Source organism: Ammodytes marinus (genome assembly GCF_949987685.1).
Source record: "Ammodytes marinus genome assembly, chromosome: 9".
Taxonomy (NCBI): domain Eukaryota; kingdom Metazoa; phylum Chordata; class Actinopteri; order Uranoscopiformes; family Ammodytidae; genus Ammodytes; species Ammodytes marinus.
The window spans coordinates 20,248,129-20,269,998 of NC_137213.1; the positions used below are offsets into that span (position 1 = coordinate 20,248,129).

General features: G+C 41.9%; 2 protein-coding genes across 2 annotated transcripts; both read right to left on the reverse strand.

Moving 5' to 3' along the window:
• Positions 1-3,780: 3,780 nt before the first annotated feature.
• LOC307255269 (RNA-binding protein MEX3B) lies at positions 3,781-12,055 on the reverse strand. The gene is made up of 4 exons (XM_080033931.1): positions 11,689-12,055; positions 10,539-11,129; positions 8,659-8,942; positions 3,781-8,482 (listed from the first exon to the last, which is right to left on the reverse strand). Exons 2-4 carry the CDS (start codon positions 11,059-11,061, stop codon positions 7,265-7,267), a joined length of 2,025 nt encoding a protein of 674 aa, XP_079890057.1. The 5' UTR covers positions 11,062-11,129; positions 11,689-12,055; the 3' UTR covers positions 3,781-7,264.
• A 778-nt stretch (positions 12,056-12,833) lies between these two features.
• mbd3a (methyl-CpG binding domain protein 3a) lies at positions 12,834-18,006 on the reverse strand. Its single transcript, XM_080033948.1, has 7 exons — positions 17,858-18,006; positions 16,902-17,070; positions 15,741-15,878; positions 15,297-15,387; positions 15,024-15,201; positions 13,769-13,927; positions 12,834-13,652 (listed from the first exon to the last, which is right to left on the reverse strand). Exons 1-6 carry the CDS (start codon positions 17,869-17,871, stop codon positions 13,774-13,776), a joined length of 744 nt encoding a protein of 247 aa, XP_079890074.1. The 5' UTR covers positions 17,872-18,006; the 3' UTR covers positions 12,834-13,652; positions 13,769-13,773.
• Between the last annotated feature and the right edge of the window lie 3,864 nt (positions 18,007-21,870).

A 21,870-nucleotide genomic window follows, 5' to 3' on the forward strand; every position in this document is an offset into this window, starting at 1 on the left:
GAAAGAGTGTTTTTTTTTTAACCCTATATTTCTCTTTCTCGTGACATCACAGAAAGAGAAATATAGGGTTAAAAAAAACACTCTTTCTGCCTTTTCTCAGGCTAGGATGAACCGATTTGAATGTTTTTTGCACATTTATACTACATAGGATCTCAGAATTCAATACACCTTCATATTCAAACCGGTGAAGTAGGCCTTTAACTTGAGAAATGATCCTCGACAATTAATGATGATTGACCTATTATTTTGTTTCAGCTCTATTTCAGTTTCCAAATGTCCACCAGAATTCAAACCAACACCCTTAAGTTGCTTATTACCAGAGGTGGAAAGAGTACAAAAATATTCTACTCAAGTAAAAGTATGATTACTTGGATGACATTTTACTCAAGTAAAAGTAAAAGTACTGGTCTAAAAATCTACTGAAGTAAAAGTGAAAAAGTAGCTGATTTAAAATGTACTTAAAGTAAGTTACTAGTTACTTTTTAACAGCGGGAGGGGGCGGGGGTCTCTTCAGTGTAGGGCATTCTATATATAGACAAGGGGATATAAATCTCAAATTAGTTTTGTTTAATTAATACAACACTTACAAATGAAAGTGCACAAATTAAATTATCATGTCACCACACATGTATGGATGTACACTGTGTCATTATACTTTAGATAAGCAAATATGGAGCAAATAGTCTGTTAATGGGGGAATGTAACCGGTAACAGACCTAAACAGACTGCAGCTGCAGTTCTAATAATGTAATTGTGTACAATTGATCTAAACCATGGAAATTGCAAGGTTAGGCTGCTCGATTTTGACAAAAATCATAATCATAATTATTTTGATTGACATTGTGTAATCACAATTATTAGACAATTATTCATTGATTTAAGAACTGCAACATGCACTTATTTAACATTTGAAACCATGACTTTTGACTTTAAACATATCCTAATTGAACTGAAAACAAGGAAAATGCAAATAGCCTAAGTAAAACATTTTTTATAATTAAATAAAATAAGTGTCAAAATCAAAATAAACCGTTGCAAATGTTGTCGATAGGGCACGTCTTTTGCTAGCAGGAATGTGAGGGCATATTTTAATGTATATCTCATGGAGCTGGCTGGATAAGCAAGTTGCATTGTAGGCTACAGTGAGCTTAACACCAATTCCTGTCCAGGGACTACAGACGAAAATTAGCCATGTGGCTATAATCTGGCTCAATTGTATATTGGGCACTGTCCCTGCTAAATAAACAATAAATGAAATAAATAAATGAAATAATTGACTGTTGTGGTGGCAAGAGTCAAGGAGCTTTAAACTTCCTGTGTTTTTTATTCCTTTATTGCTTGGTCATAGACCACTTGGATTCGACTTAAAGTGAGTAAACTAATTGTTCGTGATGTTTTGAGGTGCGGCTGGGTCGCATATGACTTTTTTTTCTCTCTCTCTCACGGTCGCGCATGTCATCTGACTCGCGTGTCCGCGCATGTCATCTGACTCGCGTGTCCACGCATCTTGCACATTGTTTTAGTCTATTACTTTTACCTTTGTTCTCGAGCAAAGGCTGACTTTCTGCCGTCTTCTGGGGCCTATTGCATACAAGTGGTATTAAGATATCCAGGATGATTGATAAAGCCAGCCTTGACAAAGTTTAGCCTGGGCACTTTGGATTAGTCAGTTGCATAAATGCCAATCCAGGATGTAAAGGGGCCGCTTTGTCAAGCCAGGTGTAAGTCATTCTGTTAAGTGCCAGCCCACAGCTTTCAGAAGTAGACCCAGAGATCGAACACAGATTTACTGATGTAAAAATGTAAAAGACGGCCCATTTTCCCACAATGCCTTGCTAGTTTAAACCGTAAATCAGGGGGCAGTTCATTTTATACAGGGGATGTCATCTCTGCCAACTAATCTTGATGTCCCTGCATTGTTTTATGATAAAATAGTTGACAGTGAGCAGTCTGCAGGTGCATTTAAAAAATAGAATATCATGGAAAGTCCATTAAAAAAGTTAAACTTTCATTACACAAAGTGAAATATGTCAGGCCTTCTTTTTGGATGATTGATTGATTGATCATGGAATAAAAAATCCAGTATCTCAAAATATTAGAATATTGCATACAACCAACCAGAAATGTTGACCTTCTGAAAAGTATGTTTATTCTAGATTAATTTCACTTAATGTGTAATGAATCTAGAACATATTTAAGTTTCACTTTTTTAATTAAATTACAGAAAAAAGGAAACTTTCATTGATATTTAATTTTGTTTTAGATGCACCTCGATATAGTTATAAGTACAAAGTGAATTTATTTGACCCACATTTGCAACGTCATCTACCATCGATAATCAATTGTATAAATATAGCCCGCAATATGAACAGACTATTACATAAATTATTATAATTTATATAATTTCATTTTAATGTAATTATAATTAAGTTAATTATAAATGGTTCAGGTTAAATAATAAAAAAGAACTATTTAACTAAATGACAATGCAGTCTTTTATATGGTACTTTAAAACAGGTTATTGAAACTTAAGCATTACACAGAAGATCATGGAATAACTGTTAAACACCTTCAGATCGGAGTGACAGCTGACTGAGCCAGTCAGGCAACAGAATAAGTTTATCCTTTACGTTTAGCCTGGTCCCGACCAGGCTAAACGTAAAGGATAAATCTCCAGGGTAACTTATGTCCCTCCGCTTTTATGCAACCGGATCATGGCTAACGCAAACCAGGATAACCGAAAAATCCTAGATTAATCCCTTATCCTAGTTTTATGCAATAGGCCCCTGGAAGTTTTTCAAAGCTCCCGGCAACACGCACCGTCTCCATCCTACTCTGCACTGTTAAACTGAAAGCTAGGTGAGGGAGGGGCCTATCGTACGGCTGGATGAAAGGTTTGCTGCATTTAAAAGCCTTCACGTCTTCACGTGCGGTACAATGACAGTTTAAGTAGGATTTTTTTTTTTAATGATAGAGGGAAGCAGTGTTTGTTGTTATCATTTAGCCGCAATGATCCTGTCGATCATTCTGTGTTAGTTTCCGGTATTGTGCCGTAAAAATAAGAGCACCCCGCGATATTTCTTTTATTTTCTCTCGTTTCCCTATCTATTTTTTTTACTCAGTAACGCAGGTGATATAAAATGTAGCGAAGTACAATACTTCAAAATAAACATACTCAAAGTAAAAGTATAGGTTTTAAAAATCACTTAAAAAATTACAAGAAAAAACTACTCAATTACAGGAACGCGAGTAAATGTAATTCGCTACTTTACACCCCTGCTTATTACATTAGGCCTACTTCCTTTTTGACTGTTTCCCCTCCCTTATCTTTATAATCAAAATTGTGAATTCATGTGATTTCAATCACAGGGAACCCCTGCTTGGATTTGACAACAATATTATCTATTTACATGTGTCAGAAATAAGAGATACATTCTCTAGACCTTAGGTGTCCCACATTAGGCAGTGTCCCACATTAGGGCAACTCACCCTACATAAAATTATTTAAGGTAGGCTATAGCAAATCTTCAGAGGTTCTAACTTCTACCAACTTAAACCATGATATAAAATGTTCTGTTGAGTAATAATTGTTGTCTGATCTCAGATTTCCAAACAAACATGTCTGAGTTTGCGATTTCAACTACCACCATTCCTCCTGCTTGTATCTGCTGCATATTTCAGAAATAAAAGACAACACACGTGTTCTTATTTTACAGTAAAAAATGAAACCAAAAACAAGACTTTATTAAAGAAGCATAAAAAATAAAACTCTTGATACATTTCTCATAACCGTCAAGTCAGCTCAAATTATACGATTATACAATTTTCCCGGCTCACGGTTAAAAGGTCCATAAACTTTCAAATAAAATATATTTCAATTTTAAAATTTCTTCAATAATTTTCTCATTTTGTTATAAATTGCCTATATGTACTACACAGGAAATAAGGAAAATAAAAAAATGGAAAACAAAAATAAATTTGAAGTAATAAAAAAGGGTCACATTATTGTCTGGGATATTTAGGTAAGCAAATAAATTGTAAAAAATAAAATGTGTAAAAAGTTTTTTTTTTTTATCTTAAAAATTATTAGCTAATGCCAGGTGGCTTGAAGACATGCAGATGGTTAACTTACAAATAATGATACACGTTCTTTAGAAACTACACTTATCTTCAATTAAGTCATTTTGCTTTTGAAAACAAAAATCCCAATGATTGTATTCAGGGTATATACATACACAGGTCAGGCCTGAAACCTAGTTTACTGAAGTTTAACATTTTGGTTCTGCATACAAAGAAGAATTAAAGCAAAAAATAGGAGAGCGGAGGCTTGAGGGGTGTCTGTCACCCCTTACTGGCGTGGCTCTCTTTGCACCCCCTCCCCCCTCTAATCACAAATAAGGTCAGAGGTCACAAGCATGCCTCAGGAAACCCTGTTTTCAAACCTTTAGGAAGGAAATGGGGGAGGGGAGACATTCGGCTAAAAAAAATAAAAATCAGCAGTCAATCTGAAAAACTTTGTACCTTTTAACAATTAAACTACTGTACATTTGACCCTAACATTCTCTTATTGGCCAGAAACAAACCGGTGCAGCGCCTGGATTGACACTAGACCCATCTGGCATTTACAACACATTTTAACTCCTTTAAACACATTGAAGGAGGGCTTTAAGATTGGCCCTAACAGACTCACAAAACAGTCTCCACTGATCTGTTCATTCATTCGCAGCCCTGCATCTGTTCGAGAACACAAGACGAAATGCAACGTTTGACATCAGAGCCCGACGAGGAAAGGGGGTGGGGGAGGGTTGGGGGGGACGGGCTGCCCGTGTAGACCAGAACGGGGGTGTCGGGTCTCCAATGCACTGAAGTTTAGTTTAGTCTGAGGGAAAGGAGTTGCACCAAAGCACCATGGGAGAATCTTCACTAACAACACTGGTTCACCTCCTTGGCAGATTCAGTATTTCTTACACTGGTTCACCTCCTTGGCAGATTCAGTATTTCTTACACGTGTGGACGCATGAATTAGTGCACTGCTGCGCTCAACCAGGAACCAGGACAGCGGCTTATTAGACCTACTGCCCACAAAATGAACAGTCAGACAGCAAATAAGTTCAACATTACACTGGCGGGAGCACCAAAGCACAGCAGCAACCGCCCATTTTTCAACAACAATTGACTCAAGTAGAGTTACCCTTTTTTCCTCGATATTAAAAACACTACAACCCGTCCTCATCTGCAACTGCATCCACTGTGACTGCAACTGAAAAGATCCTGATGCGATGAGGGTGTAAGGGACAATTGTAAAAATTGTAATAAAAAATAAAAAAATTAAAACAAGCAAAACATTCAGCAGCTGCTGGGATTTGAACACAACGTGTGTCTGGAAGCCCTGGATGACCTAGCTACTAGCTGCCATAAACGGAAAAGTCGAGTCTATTTACTGTGCGAGCCTGAACATTTGATCGTGTGTCTGTGCAGTCAGCGGAAGCCCTTTGAGAATCAGGTGTCGCTTTTAATTCAGTTGTCACGGCTCGTCTCATTCTATGAGCCGATTTCCACACACACGTTCAAGAGAGGCAACCATGTACCGTCACACCGACGTGGCCAAATCAGACGGACAGCATTAACACTATAGGAGGCAGTTACTGCAAACTCACACTGAATTTTTTAAATAATACACAAAACAAGATGCAACCGCCTTATTGGGAATTACTCTGTAATGCTAGGAAACAAGAAGACAAATCTCAAACAACTGTTCCATACAGTGCACTACATGTAGCCAGGAGTCCGACGCTATATGGGTCCGACGGTGTCATCTGAGAGAGTGCCAAACAGCTTTGCTGTGAGTGTGGGGTGGAAGACCAAAATTACCATAACAAAATAATTTTCTCTTCTTTTTTCCTTTTCTTTTTTTTTGTTATTTTTTTTTAAGGGGGAGCCTGGAGTTACAGTGCATGAAAAAACTGTTCAATCGAGCCCCTCGTTATTGTTTGGTGTGGGAGGGAGCATCCATCTCTCCTTTACCTTATTGGACAAAACATTCACGTGTGACATCAGAAAAAGCCCTATCTAATCCTAAAGTTCAAAATATGTCTGTAAGCCACACACTTGACAGTCAAGAGTCAAAAAACTAGTAGAAAAACCCCTAAATGAGCCAATCTAAAGTGTAACAGACAGAGGGTGTAGGGGGAACATGTCCTGGTGTGGATGGATCAGACTGTGGGGGTCAAAGGAAGTGAAGGGGAGGTGCAGCAGGACAGAAACCACACATTCTCATGGCAAGGAAACATGAGGCCAATGTAACAAACAGCATGAGTGGGCATTATCTCCACACACACACGCACAAGCGAGAGAGAGAGATGTAGACATATAGAGAACTGACCTCAGACACATTCCTACAGTATCACTTTTCTCGTTACTCAGGAAAATTAATGTGAATCAATGCAGTGGCCACATTCGAAATGTGGCGTAGACTCGTCCCAATTCATCCGAATGACTAGGCGCCTGTTAGTAGCATTGATTTAGCATTAACTGATGGCAAATTTTTGTGTGGCAACGAGAAACAGGGAATTCATCCTGAAGGAGGTCCCTTGGGTGTGTTGTTTTCCTAGGTGCCCCAACTACGTACCGACCTTTGGAAAAGTTCCAAGTTTACAGAAAAATAGTTACCCCGCCGCTTCGTGTCACAAACAACAGCATGAGTGAGAGCAGAAGGAGGAAAGCGGGGGATTTGTTTGACAGTTTGAGTCCTGTCGAGAACATTAAAATAAGGAATAGAAAAGTGCAGGCCTCATTGACAGCTTCATCGAAAAATATCTGTTAAGTACAAAAGTGTCAAAGGGAAAGGCTGTGAGAGAGAAAGCAGGCAGAGATCTGAAGACGCCAGAATGAAGAAATGTTGAGCAGACCGGCCAGCAGGGCCGGCTGCTTCAGGTCAAAATGAAGGCCTGAAGAGAGATAAGACACTAGTTTCCTTCCATAAGTTCACCACCGAGACTGTCTGAGCCCCAACTGTCTGCAGACCAGTTTCAATTAATGTCACTCTGAAAATAAGTCATTGTCATTATTATTATTGTTATTATTAATCTTGACAGTTATCAGCAATAAATCAACATCCGTATAGTATCATCATCTCTATTAATGCATTTATTATGGTCCATCATGAGTGTGAAGGTTATTAGTGTGAATTCTTCCATCGCATCTGCCACAGCTGGTGCCCCTCTCCAGTCTTCTTCCTGCCATCCCCCCTACCCACGCTGGGGCATTAGGAGAAAATGCGGATGCACTGTGTACTGTGGGTGTGGCAGACGGGGCATTCTGGCTCCGCTGACTGGCAGATTTGCCCGGCGCACTCCATGCAGAACAGGTTGTGGCCACAAGGCACCAGGGCTGCCGTCACCTCGCTCTCGAAACACACAAAGCAGTCCCTGTTGATCCCGGGGCCAACACCTACCAGGCCTGCTACCCCAGGCCCGCCTTTCAGCCGGCTCAGCATCCCGGAGCTGAGGCCCATACCGCTGCTGCCTCCCTCTGAGTCAGTGGGCGAGCCACCGGGCAGGGAGGAGGCCGAGCAGGAGGAGTAACCTGTGGATGAGCCGGCCGAGCTGGAGCTGGAAGCTCCAGAGAAGGAGCCTCCGCCCACGCTGCCAGACTGCAGCCAGGAGAGAGTGCTGAGGGGGTCGCTCTGCGCGCGCCGGGCTAACGGGTGATCCAAGGGGCTGACGCCCGTGTCCTGAGGCAGAGTGGGAGACAATCGTGGAGTGATAGCACCGCCGCTGAGGCCGCTGCTGTTGCGACGTACAGGCTGCTGCTGCTGCTGGGATGGGCCGTTCACCTTACCGCCAGTTCCACCGTTGGCGAAAGGTGCCCAGATGTTGGCAGCAGTGAACTCAAAGCCCAGTTCGTCTGAGGGCGGCAGTCCTTGGGTGGAGTCGCCCCCGAAAGTGAATCCTCCTCCAGCGCTGCTGGAGCCTGTGCTAAAAGGGCTAGTGGGGCTGCCTCCCTCGTTGGACTTGCGAGCAGTGCTGTAGCTGTCTGAGCTCATCCCGCCATTGTGCGTGTGATGGGCGACTGAGGAGGACATCTTCCTGCTGGAGGAGTGGTGCATAGACATGGCCAGTGGGGGAGGAGGGGAGGGCGGAGGAGGAGGGGGGGCAGAGTGGTGGCCGCTGGCCCTGGACCACAGAGATGAGCCCAGGCCTCCACTCAGAGCTCCCAGACCCTCTAGACTGACATCAGTGCCGTTGGTGTGGAAGTCGTTGTCTCCCTGCAAGTCCACAAAGGTGCCGGTGCGCAGGGTGATATGGGTCTCAATCTCCTCTCTGGCTCGGTCCACGTTCTCCGGCATGCCAGTCACCTCAAACACAGGGTCTTTCTCCCGACTGGGAGTCACGATGTAGGTGTGAGTCTGCTGCTGGATGCGCTTGATAGTTGCTCCCTTTGGTCCAACTACTAAACCGACTACTCTATAGGGAACCCTCACCTGGATCAGTGACAAGAGAAAAGTTTTAATGTCTTAATAAAGATAGATTTCAAACTACAGATGAGAGAAAAGCATTGTGTTTTTGTATTAAAACATGTTATACATTTAACTTCTACCATTTCTTCGATTGTAACTTGGCAGAGTAAAACACAATCCCAGCATGCAGCGTTCTTTACCTGTATGGTGGTTTGTCCAGGTAGGTGTGGTGGTCCAGGGAGGGAGCCAGTTCCACTGATGCTGCTGCTGCTGCTGCTGCCTGCTCCTCCAGCAGCTCCAGGTGCTCCAGCTTTGCAGCGTGAAGCCCGGATCATAGAGAAATGCTCGGCCGCAGAGACGATCTCACGTTTGGCCATCTCAACATCCTCCCTGCGTCCCGTCACGATGAACACGGGCTCCTCGCCTCGGACTGGAGTCTTTATATAGGTGTTTGTTTTGGCACGCAAAGCCTTGATCTTGCAACCTGTCAGAGGCAAAAGAACATCAGTTTGACAACAAACACTTGAAAAAAATATAATAATAATAATAATAATAATAGTACTACATGGGTGTGATTGTTATATTTACAAACAAGCAGTCTAATGAGAACTGTTCTAATCAGCAGTTTATGAAGTATGTCTTGTTAAAACTAAAGCAGCCTGCCTGGTACACCAAGCTACAATAATCCCTTACGTCACGAAGGATATATTGCACGTTTGTATTTAAAGTGAGGTGTTTGTGGTGGTATCGTGTCCGCATTGAGGTGAGAAACACCTCCAAGCATGGCAATGTTTGTAATTCAACATTCTCCAAAATTACCATAAAGCTTAATAAACACATTTCTGAACCATGTTATTCACAAGACTGTAGTCAATTGAATACAATTCCAAGAATATGACAATTTTAAATGAATATAACAATTTCAAATGAGTCAACATGATCTGCTGTGCCAACATGTTTTCAGCTCAACCGAATCCTCAAAATAAAAAACATCAACACCATGGTAGGTTTAAATAGCACCTGAGTGTCTTCACCCGTGTGCATTCACATCATATTAGCACAGCAATAGAAGCAGCATGTGAATGAAGAGCCTGTCTGGACAAACATTGAGTCCATATCTGCTACACTGCTTGTGTCTACTCCCTCTTTTATATACAGTCTATGATGCCCTGATGCCTCGTCTTCTCCAGCAGCATCAGCCTGTGTGGCTCTGTTTCTTTAAATATGGATGCCTTGTCCTCGGCGACCAATAGGGCGCACAGAGTGTGATGTCATTCTGGGAAGCAGAAAGCATGGCTTTTTCAAACAAAGAGAACAATGCCGAAACGCTACCGCGGCAGCTACGAGCTAACCGATCCCACAACTAAAGTGTTTATAAAGTGTGCGGGCATGTGGTGATAAAAACCGAAAAAGAAAAGGGGGAAAATCCATGTGGGAAATGCTGCGGCTCGTACGCGAGCAGTGGCAGCATCGGCAGACAGAGCTGGGTGCAGGGCGTAACACCGCCCAGTCCCGTGTTTGTGCAACTGCTGCCCCCGTTTTAGACTAAAATCTGCCACTCAAAGCCGATAATAATCTACCATAACCGCATATTTGAGTTAGAAATAAGAGCCCGGTGCTCGAAGCAGCCACATAGGATTTGTGATCTATGAAAGCGGCATCTTTCGATGTGTTTCCTTTGTTTGGTGCAGGCTGCTGCGCTGCTAGACATGTCCAGACTCCCGACAATCTGCCGCTTTGTCTGACCCTCTCCCACCCCTCCCCCTCATCCACCACACTCTGTAACTCACCCCGTAAAGGCATTGTCTAAATACTGTTTAAGAAACAGCATATAATTACAGTAGGTGACGCTATTTTTAATGGAGTATTCGCATTAATCCGCCGTTAAGGACCATAAAACAGTGCAGCCCGACCATAACACATAGTTCCGGCAAGGAAAAGTTCAGAGACCCTCCTCATCACCCAAACAAAGAAACCACCAGGCTGCTTGCTGCCTATACAAGATGTCCACAAACATGGATCCCATATAAATCCTCACTAACAGCATCACAAAAACACAGATATTTAGTCATGCTCTTACCTTGTCTCCCGACTATCTCGGCCACATGTTCAGAGCTGGGCACTGGCACACATTCAGTCATGTTGACGCTTCTTTTCCTGCTGCAGAGCACGGAGCTTTGTTCGCCGTGGAGCATGGGGTGCGAGCCGGCCATGTGGTACCCGCCGGAGCCGTAATACTCCGGGGACGGAGAGCAGGACGTCGGCGAGTCCAGGGAGCCGTTGTTGGCATGCTCCAGCATCTGTAGATCCACGTAGCCCACTCCTCCGCCCACGCCGTTGCAACCCTCCGAGCCCGGACACTGAGTCCCGTCCAGAGTGTCCACCACCAGTCCACCGCCTACGCTGCTACCACCGCCGCCCCCACAGTCAACCTTCTCCAGGGCCATGAGTGACAGCTGGTCCAGGGCAAAGCGGAGCGCCTCTTGGTGGTCCTCGTCCCGGGAGTCCTGGTCCGTCTCTCGGGGCAGACCGACCCCGTTGTGCTGGCTGCTGATCACCACGTCGTGGTCCATAATCTCGGGGTGGAATAAAGGGCTAGGCATAGTCTCTCCGTGGATCTCACATCAGATCACGGATGCCTGTTTTTTGTTAGGAGTGAGCTCACCCTCTCCTGGAAGAATAAAAATAAAGGGAATATTTAAAATAAATAAATTAAATGTTTCTAAATCACTAATCACACAAAGCAGAGCTAGAGTTGAGCAGCGTGTAGCCTCCGATCACTCATAAACAACAACAGACATCAGTGCTGTTGATTTGGGCGCCTTGCTTTGTCTGTTGTTGCTTCTTGTCTGACAACTGAAACCCATCCAGGAGGGCTGCCTGTTTTCTCAGGACACAGCATGCCCGTTTTAACGCCACTCAACAAACTATTTCACTGCACACATACAGAACCTTAGTGGCTCTAACTTGTGGCGCTCTCGTACGCACTGACCGAATATTACAAATGTGAATAAAAGAGATACATAAGGCTGTTGATAGCTTCTTCAACCGAGCTAACAAGCTAGTCCCACATAGTCGGCACTCAGTCACGTTGTCGACCCCTTTGTTTGGGAGCAGCACAGCTAGCTGCTTTAGCTCTGCTCTGACAGTCGAACTTGTGCTCGCTCTCAAAAGGCAGCCGCGTGGAATTATTTCAAAATTAAACAAGTGCGAAAACCGCACGAACTTACTTTATCTCGCCTTTGACGACGGGATCCTCACGTCGCCTGTCGCCCAGTTCTTGGGGGAAAGATGAGAAACAGCCGGAGGAGGAGGAGACCTGTGCTGTGCCGTGCAACGCTATGAGCTAGCGGGTTTAGCTAGCTAGGACGCTAAATGGGGGGCGTAGGAGAAAAACGTTTAAAAACGAAAATAGGGCAGAGTTGTTTTTTGTTTTTTCTTCCTCAGCCTGGAGACTCAATGCATATTCCTGGGAGTGTCACTGGGTCTTCATTCTGCGTCTCGTCAGGGAAAGCACAGTTGAAACCCAAGGTTAGCAGTTACCTTTGTTTTAGTTAGAAAAAACAGTGATTCTCGGCTGTGTGCTGCTGCTGCCTGACCCCGGTAGGTCCGCCGCCTTTGTCTCGCCAGGCGCACGCCGCTCCGTCTCCTGCACACGGCACTGACGTCACCCGCGACACAACAATGGGTTCAAAGGCCACATGCACCAAGGGGAGAGCGTCAACGCGAAGCCCCCTCCGCTGTCACTTCTTTTGTGTCTGCACGGCAGTATTTTATAATTCTTTGAATGCATGTTTTTTTACGCATATATATATATAAATACAAAATGCAAATGGCTACCAATGTGTAGGGTGTTCCAACAACACTACTGAATGATGCTCATGCAGTCTGTGCGTGCCTGCATTTATTAAAGCATTCTAGAAAAAACAAGTATGAAGGAGGGCAGTGAGTTCATTTTAAGGCGTGTAAATACCCTAAGATATTATTTTCCTGTGGTGTAAATGTATAAAAGGATTGAACATTATATACTATGGGATAGACACATTGGTTTGTACATAAAAATATTGTTTTTGGTACCATTTCCCTTCTGTTTCACACAATGATGCGAAGGATTGACTGAATACAGTAAATTGACTGAATACAAAAAATACTGTAATATTTAAAAATCGTTCAAGCTTTGGACAAGGACTGTATTATGGGAAGGAGAAATCATTACGGCAATTAATAACTTTCAATATCCATGTGAGTGACTTAAAATGTGAACCTATCCTTTAAATGACATATTAAAAATGCACCTGAATTACAAAAAACGAAAACCATGTTGCCCTTTCCACAACAAGAACAAAACAATTTACACACCGCCAGCCATAAAAGAGTTGCATTTATTTGACAGTGACACAGTGGAACAGAGACAAACAAATCTTATAATGAGGTACAGTACATCCTTTCATGAGGTACATCAGAATTTTATTTTTCTTGTATTTTCTGAGGGTGCACACTTTCCTGTTACTGTCCAAACTCAAATGTAAGTGGAAGAACAACACTGATCATTCTTTTGTCAATACCAATACCATGACTTAAAAATAAAAATAAACATGTAAACTCGGGTTATTGTGAGAAGTAAAACTACTTTGAAACTTAAAAACAAGCTAAATTCTAATGTTTACAGCGACAGAATGCTGCGTGCATGTAAACATACCGCAACCTATGCTGCTATGCTTCCAAACATAAAAGACACAACCTACAGTGAAAGAGTAAAATATAAAAGAGCAACATGTTCTGGTAGAACAGTTAAAAATAAACACACTTAAGAGGTTTCAACATGAACTTGTTTCAACACACACACACACACACACTTATAAATCACATACATCAGGTTTGTGTTTTTAACTTTGAGCTTGGACAGCTGTTAGCTAAACGTAACACTGCATTGTATAGAGCACCATCCACAACTGCCATTCATTAGTAGAGGTAAACATGAACTGAAACTCAAAGCACCCTTTCAGGATTACACCATCACATGTAAAAAAATTAAATAAAGTAAAGTATAACAGTCTTTGCTTAGGTTAACTATATCTGCAGAATGTCTGCATTTAGGGTCTATTATAATTAAAAATGTTTACAAAAATCTTCATGGAGCCAATTATTTGAAAATGAAAAAGGAGTTTACCAGCAAACTTTGAGTCAAACAAGCCTGTGGGAGAGATGAGAAAAAGGATGTTACACAATGTACACTGAATTTTCTCGATAACACAATCAAATACTGACATAGATTTAAATAACTTATTTGTCCGCACGGTATTTGTGTACCTTGGCTATAATTCCTCCTTGTCCACCTGCTCAGCTTTCTCCTCCACTTTGTTTGCTGCTGCGTCTGCAGCAGCGGTGTCCTCTATGTGAGCCAACATATCAGCTGTGAGGGCTTCCTCAAGCCGCCTACGCACATTTTGCACCAGGTCCTCCTGCTTCCTGGGGGACACAGATAAGGGAAAAAGGAATGAAAAAACACACCTTATGTGGCTAAGACTCAATGATAATGAAAAGGATTTTGTTTCATTCCAACATCCTCACAAGTAGAGGATCGTATTTAGAAATGTATTATGTTTAGTAAATGTCATCCGATGGCCTCCAAAGCACAAAGCTGAGTCATTTCAGCCTGAATGATTTTGGTATGAGTGAGGGGCTGTTCTCTTAAGGTGCGAACTCACTGCACTCCGCCGCTCGAACGGGCGGCCGGCGGTGGGCATAGAGCAGTTTGCGCGGCCGCCGCAGGAGTTGAGAATATTGAACTTTTTGCCGCCGGCCGCGCCGTGATAGCCAATCAGCGTTGTGCTCCTCCCGACGTCACTCGCTTCGGGACGACGGATAGAGGAAATTAAGATGGATGAAAACATAATAGTCACAGTTTGCTCCCATAAGTTCTGTGAATAGCCTATGTGTCTGTTGCCTGCTGTGTACAGCTATCAGTTTTGCTTTATGAACCAAGTTAGCACTGGTTAGCTTGGGTAAAGCACCATCAGCACAGCAGACTGGTCCCCTCAGCACCGGTTAGCACCAGCATATCCCCAGAGTAGAGAAGGCTACTCTGGTTGGGGCGGCGGACACAATATGACCCAATATGATCACGTGCCGCGGAACCTGCGATTCGTGCGGCCAACCGCCGCGCCGCGGAGTGTGTCTGTGCTCGTCACCCACTAAGCTTCACAGGTTCCAAGCAGCAACACAGGCCAACAACACTGTGGGTTGTTGTCAGACTGTCCACACAACAGACAGTTAGTTAGTTAGTTAGTTGTAAAAGTATTCAGTATCAGAGCAACATAATGCAAATTCAGTGTCCTAAACACATCACCTTACTTTTCCTAAACGGTTATGATTTATTAACCGGTTACAAGTGTACACGTTTCACCAGCTCATCTTCATGTACACACCCCTACTGGGTTCAATTGCCTCAATAAAGAAACACCTTGATGATTTATTTGATTCACATCTGACACCTTCAAAGAGCCCTATCGCTAACAAAAACACTCAGCCTTTTCAACTATTCAGTCAATTTCCAACATAATACCTGATGTCATCATCAGTGACCACGAAGGCTTTGCAAAGAGGTTGTGTTGTGTTGAGCCAGACTCCAGGATTTTTCTCCACTGCGGCGGTGAGCTGTCCAGTGACAGGTGCAGGGCTGGTGTGCAGGGCGCTGGCGATGGCAGAGAGCAGGGTTTTATCCGAACACACAGGCCCAACACCTAGAGAAGACCACAAAAAGGTAGGAAGTCACAAATCCAGCTTCTAAAAACTTTCCAGCTTTGAGTCATACTAGTATTTCACTTTTTTTTCTCACCCTGCAAGCCTTTGGGGAGATCCATAGTTTTCACCAGCTCATCTGCGATATCAAAAGCATTTAACCCACTCAACTTCCTCTCCCAGAAAAGCTGAAGATTCAAGCAAACAAAAACAAAACGATTTAGCACCGGTTTTCCCAAACTAAATATGTGTACCATTATCTAATTTATAATGTATAAGGGCATTGAACTAGATTGAATAAACCCTTCAGGGCTTTCTACAGAACAGCAAAGCCAACAAGAAACATAACAATACACAACAAAACCAAGTTTTTAAAAAAATATTACAACTACTGGCAGTAACCACCTTTGACTTACTTGCCTTTCAATAACAGTACTGGTATACCGGCTATGTAATTGTTTCCTTTGAAAAAAAAAACACTAAAGTGTCTAAGAGTCCAAACAAAATTCAAAGAATGGAAATGTGAATTCTTTTGACTTACTTGTTTCGGCTGGTCCACAGCCTTCTGAGGGTCTGCTTTCACCTTGTTGTTGGGATGATTTGTTACCTTGGTCACAGGTTGTTTGAAGATGGAAGCTGTTTGTCGAACTGGTAGTGTTGTGTTTAAATCTGGCTTGGCCTTTAAGACGGAAAACAACATGCAAGATGAGCCAAAAATTCTGATAACAAGCTTTGACCAACACTCCTTCCATACCAAAAAGTAAAACCTTCAAGTTGTAGGACCTTTGTGAAAAGTTACTGTACAAGTATAGTTCAGAAGGTGGAATGAGGACTAAACCGAGCTTGTTGGACGTACTCATTATACCACTTGATATGTTTTGGATCCAGAAGAAGTCCCAATGTCACATGTTAGAGCTTGAACAGGTTTGCAAAGAAGACTTAAAAAAAAGTGCTGAATTAAAAAGTACGAAGCTGACACAAAGCTATTCAGACATTATAAAACCAGTTCAACGGAATTGAATACATTTATTTTTACAGTGGCACTGGCTACAGTTTTATTTTATCATTCCAATTTGTCATTACTTTGTCAATCAATTTTATCTTCATGGATAAATATTTTTTTTCTGATCATCTTCTAATTCCTTTTTTAAAAATACAATATATTTTGACCTCAGTCAATTCCGCCTATGTACTTTTAATATATAAATATGTATTTTTGTTTATCCATAGTATCTAATTTATACTTTACAGACGAAAATTAGCCATGTGGCTATAATCTGGCTCAATTGTATATTGTGCACTGTCCCTGCTAAATAAACAATAAATAAAAAATGAAATAAAGTATCACACATCAGGGGAGTAGGGAAGTTGACAAGACAGCAGAGTAACTCTAACACTCTGATATTCCCCTAGAAAACAATATTTTAATTTTTCACATTGAGCAAATCAACATTAACTCTCTTAAAATGATTATAAGCTGTTGTTTTGATCTCAGATGAGATTATTTACATAACGAATAATGTTTATATAAGAAAAATAATGTTTTATTTTTCTTCGATGGGGGTTTCTTCCAGTATTTTTAGCTTGGGGTTTCTAGTGACCCTATCGGTATATCATGTAGGATGAGGGTAAATAGAGTAATCTTCCGTTAACACTGCACATTACTTAGGCTTCATAAATAGCAAACCAAACACAGTCTCACCCTGATTTGATGGTTCATGTCATAGTGATGCTTGTGCCTGCTGCGCTGCACTTTGGTGAAGAGCGACCGTCCAGCTATGGAGTGGTTGGCATTCACATGCTGTGTGTGAAGGTTGGTGCCCAGACTGCGAACTATCTGGGGCTTGTGGAGAATGCGCTTAACAGGAACACTTGAAAAGAATAAGAAAAAACAACACTCATCATCACAAGATTGTCCTCTTAAATAACTATGGCTTCACACTTATTCCAAACGATTGGAGCTTTAGAGTCACCTGACTGCACATACATTTAAAAAAAAACTAAAGGGTGGGTTGTCTCTCATTGACAGGTGAAGTGACAGGAGATGTCAGTCAAGCACATCTGTACACACATAGTTCAAAAGAGGTGTAATCAGCCCAACTAAGTGAATACACCTGTGTGGAGGTTCTTGTAATTGTAACACAACAGACAGGCTGCATTAACAAGCGCATCAGTGTTGAGAGTGAAGTAGCTGCTACTAATTTAGGGGTTTTGCAAGCGGATAAATTGGTGTTAAGCTAAAAGCAGGAGGCAGCATATTCTCCACCTAGAAGTTTTAATAGCATCACTGTGCTGCGGCTGAGAGTTGTAGATCATATTTCAGTACTGCCGTAACTGTGCCACCGGGGCCCAACGCACCGCAAGTCAAGCGTGTGTAAACAATGAAAGTTAGCTAGCTAATCAAGCTAGCAGCGCTGGCAACGTCAATGTACTCACAAAACAGCGTGTTAATTGCTGTTGTTTTAAAGTTGCGAGTTTCTTAAGCACAATACTGTCTTAATGTTACGTTTAGATAAAGTAACAATAGTGTGAAATACCAGGGACTTGATCATTTAGTGTTGTTCTCAACTGCAGAATGCACGTCTCCATGCGTGCATTTCCTGCAGAGAAACTTTCATTTTAATCACTCCTACGAGCGTATCATTCAAAAAGTCCTACCTTTTCCTTTCCATGGTCTCTGATGTCGCGGTTTGATTGCCGACGAGTGTTCCTTATTCACGATAAGAAGCCAGCTAGCTGCCAATTAATGCAGTCATAATATTTCGCCGAATCTGGTTTGTTATCGATCCCCTCTGTCTGTCTCCCGTCAGGACCTTTACAACTGTAGATCACTCCGCCGGCCCCGTCACATAATGAGCGGGAGACATGCGCCGTACTCATGCAAAGTAGTCCGCAAATGACGCTCCGGGGCCAGAGCATCGCGTGCTCCTGTTCACCGCACACTGCCGGAGGTACCAAGAATATTTGCTAGTTGCAAGTAGCCTACCGTTGTTGAGTATAAGTTTGAGTAACTTGTAGGCCTATCTTTAATTGGAGTTTTATTTTTATTCCATTCCATTTTATTCAGTAGCCTATCATATTTTAATGAAACATTTAAGAAATGTTCAACCTAGTTATTCCGCAGAATGAGTTTTTGTGATAAACATAGCCTACTTATAAACTCAGCCACATTTTTATACATGATTACACTAAGTAGCCTAGTGGAGTGCACAGACTCTAGGGGCCAGGGACCCCTACTGTAATCTTATGGCAAAAATACTATGGTAGAAAAGCAAATCTTCATTTTAATCTTAATTTTTCCCCTATAGTCACAAAGGAGCACCTTCACCGCTCATAAAAAAACGGAAGAGTGGTGGTCCACTGATTGCAGGGTTTGTGGTTCGATCCCGCCTCCTGCAACATGCCGAGTTGTCCTTGGGCAAGATGCTGAATTGCTCTCAATGGTTAGCGTGCCTTGCACCCTGCGTAGCTGCTGCCATCAGAGTATGTGTGTGAATGGGTGAACAAGACAAACTACATAAAGTGCTTTGGAAAAAGGTGCTATGTCTCTTTACCATTCAAAGGGGGAGCAAGTGGCCCACAGTAGTTTGACATACACACACAGAAATGCTTTGTCAATAACACCCTAAATAATTATGCACTTTTCATAAAATATAATTCCAGGTCTCTTATGTTAATGGAGTGACTTTACATTGTTGTATTACTACTGTTACAACTGCACCAAGCATTAACGTTGGTAGTATTGAATTTGTTCTTGGACACAGAGACATCTTTCATCTTGGGGGCGGGACCTGATAAGCCTTTGGCTTCTTCCGTCTCCCTTCGGACAACACAAAGTATGATGTATGAATATTTGCAAGAGAAAATTGTGTATTGTGTGGAATTGTCCGAAAGAATAATAATAAATAAAGATATACAGTGCTGCTTGAAAGTATGTGAACCCCTTGAGACTTTTGGAATTGTAGCCTATTTATTTGAACCATTATCAATTCATTTTTACCAATACCAGTATTTTTTATATGAAATAACAGTTGTTTGTTTTATCAATTCAAAAATTTTCTTTTCTGGAAATCAATTGTTAAAACATATAAAAAAAATATTTGCCAACTTTTGTATGTGCAAAAGATTGTGAACCCTGAGCTGCATTGCTTAAATCGAGCAGGTTAACACAATCAGGTGGGCCAAATTGAGTGATGAAATAGACCAATGTAATGAGAGATTTTTAGGGAAGAAATTGGGCAGCACTAAATAAAACAGAGATAAAACCAGGTCAGTTTAGGCTCACCAAACTGAACCCATACAGGTCAGACATGCCAAAAGGGTAAGAAAATCTTAGAGGATCTAAGGAATAGAGTTGTGATGTTGTAAATTTGTCAGAGCACAGCTATAAATTAATTAAAAAAAAGTTTGAGCTCCATCGGTCCACCGTGAGGCAAATCATCTACAAATGTAAAGCTTTCAGAGTGACTGAACATCTGCCTAGAACTGGACTACCTTCAAAAATATCTACAAGCGCCACAAGAAAAGTGATTTTTCAGTTAAAAGCCAACCCATACATTACATCTTGTGATTTGAAGACCTCTCTTGCAGCATCTGGGACAGATATGCATGGTTCCAAATAAGAAGAAAACTCAGTCAACATGGCTTTCATGGGAGGGTTGCTGAAGAAGCCTCTGCTCTCAAAAAAGAACAAAACTGCTTGTCTCAACTTTGCCATAGATCACCTGGAGGTACCTGAAGTATTCTGGAAGTCTATTCTGCAGACAAATTAATCCAAAATGGAACTGTTTTGTCATAACCAAAACCGCCATGTTAAGTCAAAATGCAATTCTGCCTATCACCAAAAGAACCATCCCAGGTGAAGAATGGTGGTGGCAAATGGTCTGCAGATCTCCAGATGTAATGTCTGGGTTGGCCTTTACCAGAAAAATCTCTTTTCTTTTGGCGCTTGTGGATATTTTTAAAGGAAGTCCACTTCTAGGCAGATGTTCAGTCACTCTAAAAGCTCTACATTTGTAGATGACTTGCCTCACAGTGGACCGATGGAGCTCAAACTTTTTTTTAGATTAATTGATGTCTCTCCACAGACGAATGTGCAACATCACAACTATTCCTGAGATCCTCTGAGATTTTCTTTCCCTTTTGGCATGTCTGACCTGTATGGGTTCATTTTGGTGGGCCTAAACTGATCTGGTTTGATCTCTGTTTTATCTAATGCCACCCAATTTCTTCCCTAAAGATATCTCATTACATTGGTCCATTTCATCACTCAATTTGGCCCACCTGATTGTGTTAACCTACTCGATTTAAGCAATGCAGCTCAGGGTTCACAAACTTTTGCACATACAAAAGTTGGCAAATCATTTTTTCTGATCTGTTTTAACAATTGATTTCCGGAAAATAAATTTTGAATTGATAAAAAAAACATCTGTTATTTCATAGAAAAAAATGCTGTTATTGATAAAAATTAATGATTCATGGTTAAACTGAATAAAATGCTCAAGGGGTTCACATACTTTCAAGCAGCACTGTACAATTTGAACAAGGAGCCCAACCACACACAAATCTAATCTCAGGACAGTAACTTCCCCATTGTTTAGCTGTTTAGTTTAGTCATTCTAAATAACTATGTCCTTCAGTGATCTGATCCTGTGTTCAATCAAGCAAGCTATAGCCACTCTGCACTGACGGGGCTGGATACAGGATATAAATACACTTTTATTGAACCTGATATCATTTAGGTAGACACATTTTGATTAAATGCAAGTGAAATAAATCATACACAACCCCCACATAGGGTACATTTCACATTTCTTTACTTCTCCTAAAAACAATTACAGCATAACATAGAGGTCATTAGTGAATGAATCAGGTGTTTCCTCACAGCACAGAGGAGAGTGATGATTACAAATAAATACCTGAACCCAAACTAGGTAGGGAAACAAAAGTCCATTTTTGGATCGGTTTTCATATTGGTTCAATTAAAGTTTTTACGGGTGAAATACTAAAGCTCTGGTGCATTGAACAGGACGACGATGGTGAACAGTGTTGACTTGAGCTGCGGGATGAAGATGACGGGGTCCAGCGGCCTGGCTAGCTCTCTGAACGGAGCTCAAGGTGACGTCCCCATGCAGGTCTTGTTCAATATTATGTCATTGTGTTAAAAAAACAGCACCGACCTGAGGGGAGAGTGGGGGAACAAATGCATTAGTATGTTACAGAAGTAATGTGACTTTGCCGTTAGATAGAAATCATAGCTGGATGGAACTTGTGACCCAGGTAGGAGAATGAGCATCGCACTTGAAAGCACTTTCGTATTTTTGTTCCTTAATTGTGTTGTGTTTTTGTTTATATTTTAAAAGCAGTTTTCCGAATCTCAATCAACATCCAACACTGTTCAGTGTTCATGAACTTCCTTAACGTCGAAACGCTATCACCACAGTCCAGGGGCCTCAGTTATAAAGGCTGCTATGCACAAAAACCTTGCATCAACCCGGTTGAAATGTGTGTAAGCTATTTTCACCGCAACATTTGTATTTTTAGAGTTTCAGTGCGGAGAAGTGTGCGTATTCCCACGCCAACTTTCGACCATGCGTAGAGCTGCTGCAAGGTTTTCCAGACTCTGAATCAGCGACACTCAGTGGCAACGCCACGAAATAAAGCTCAGCATT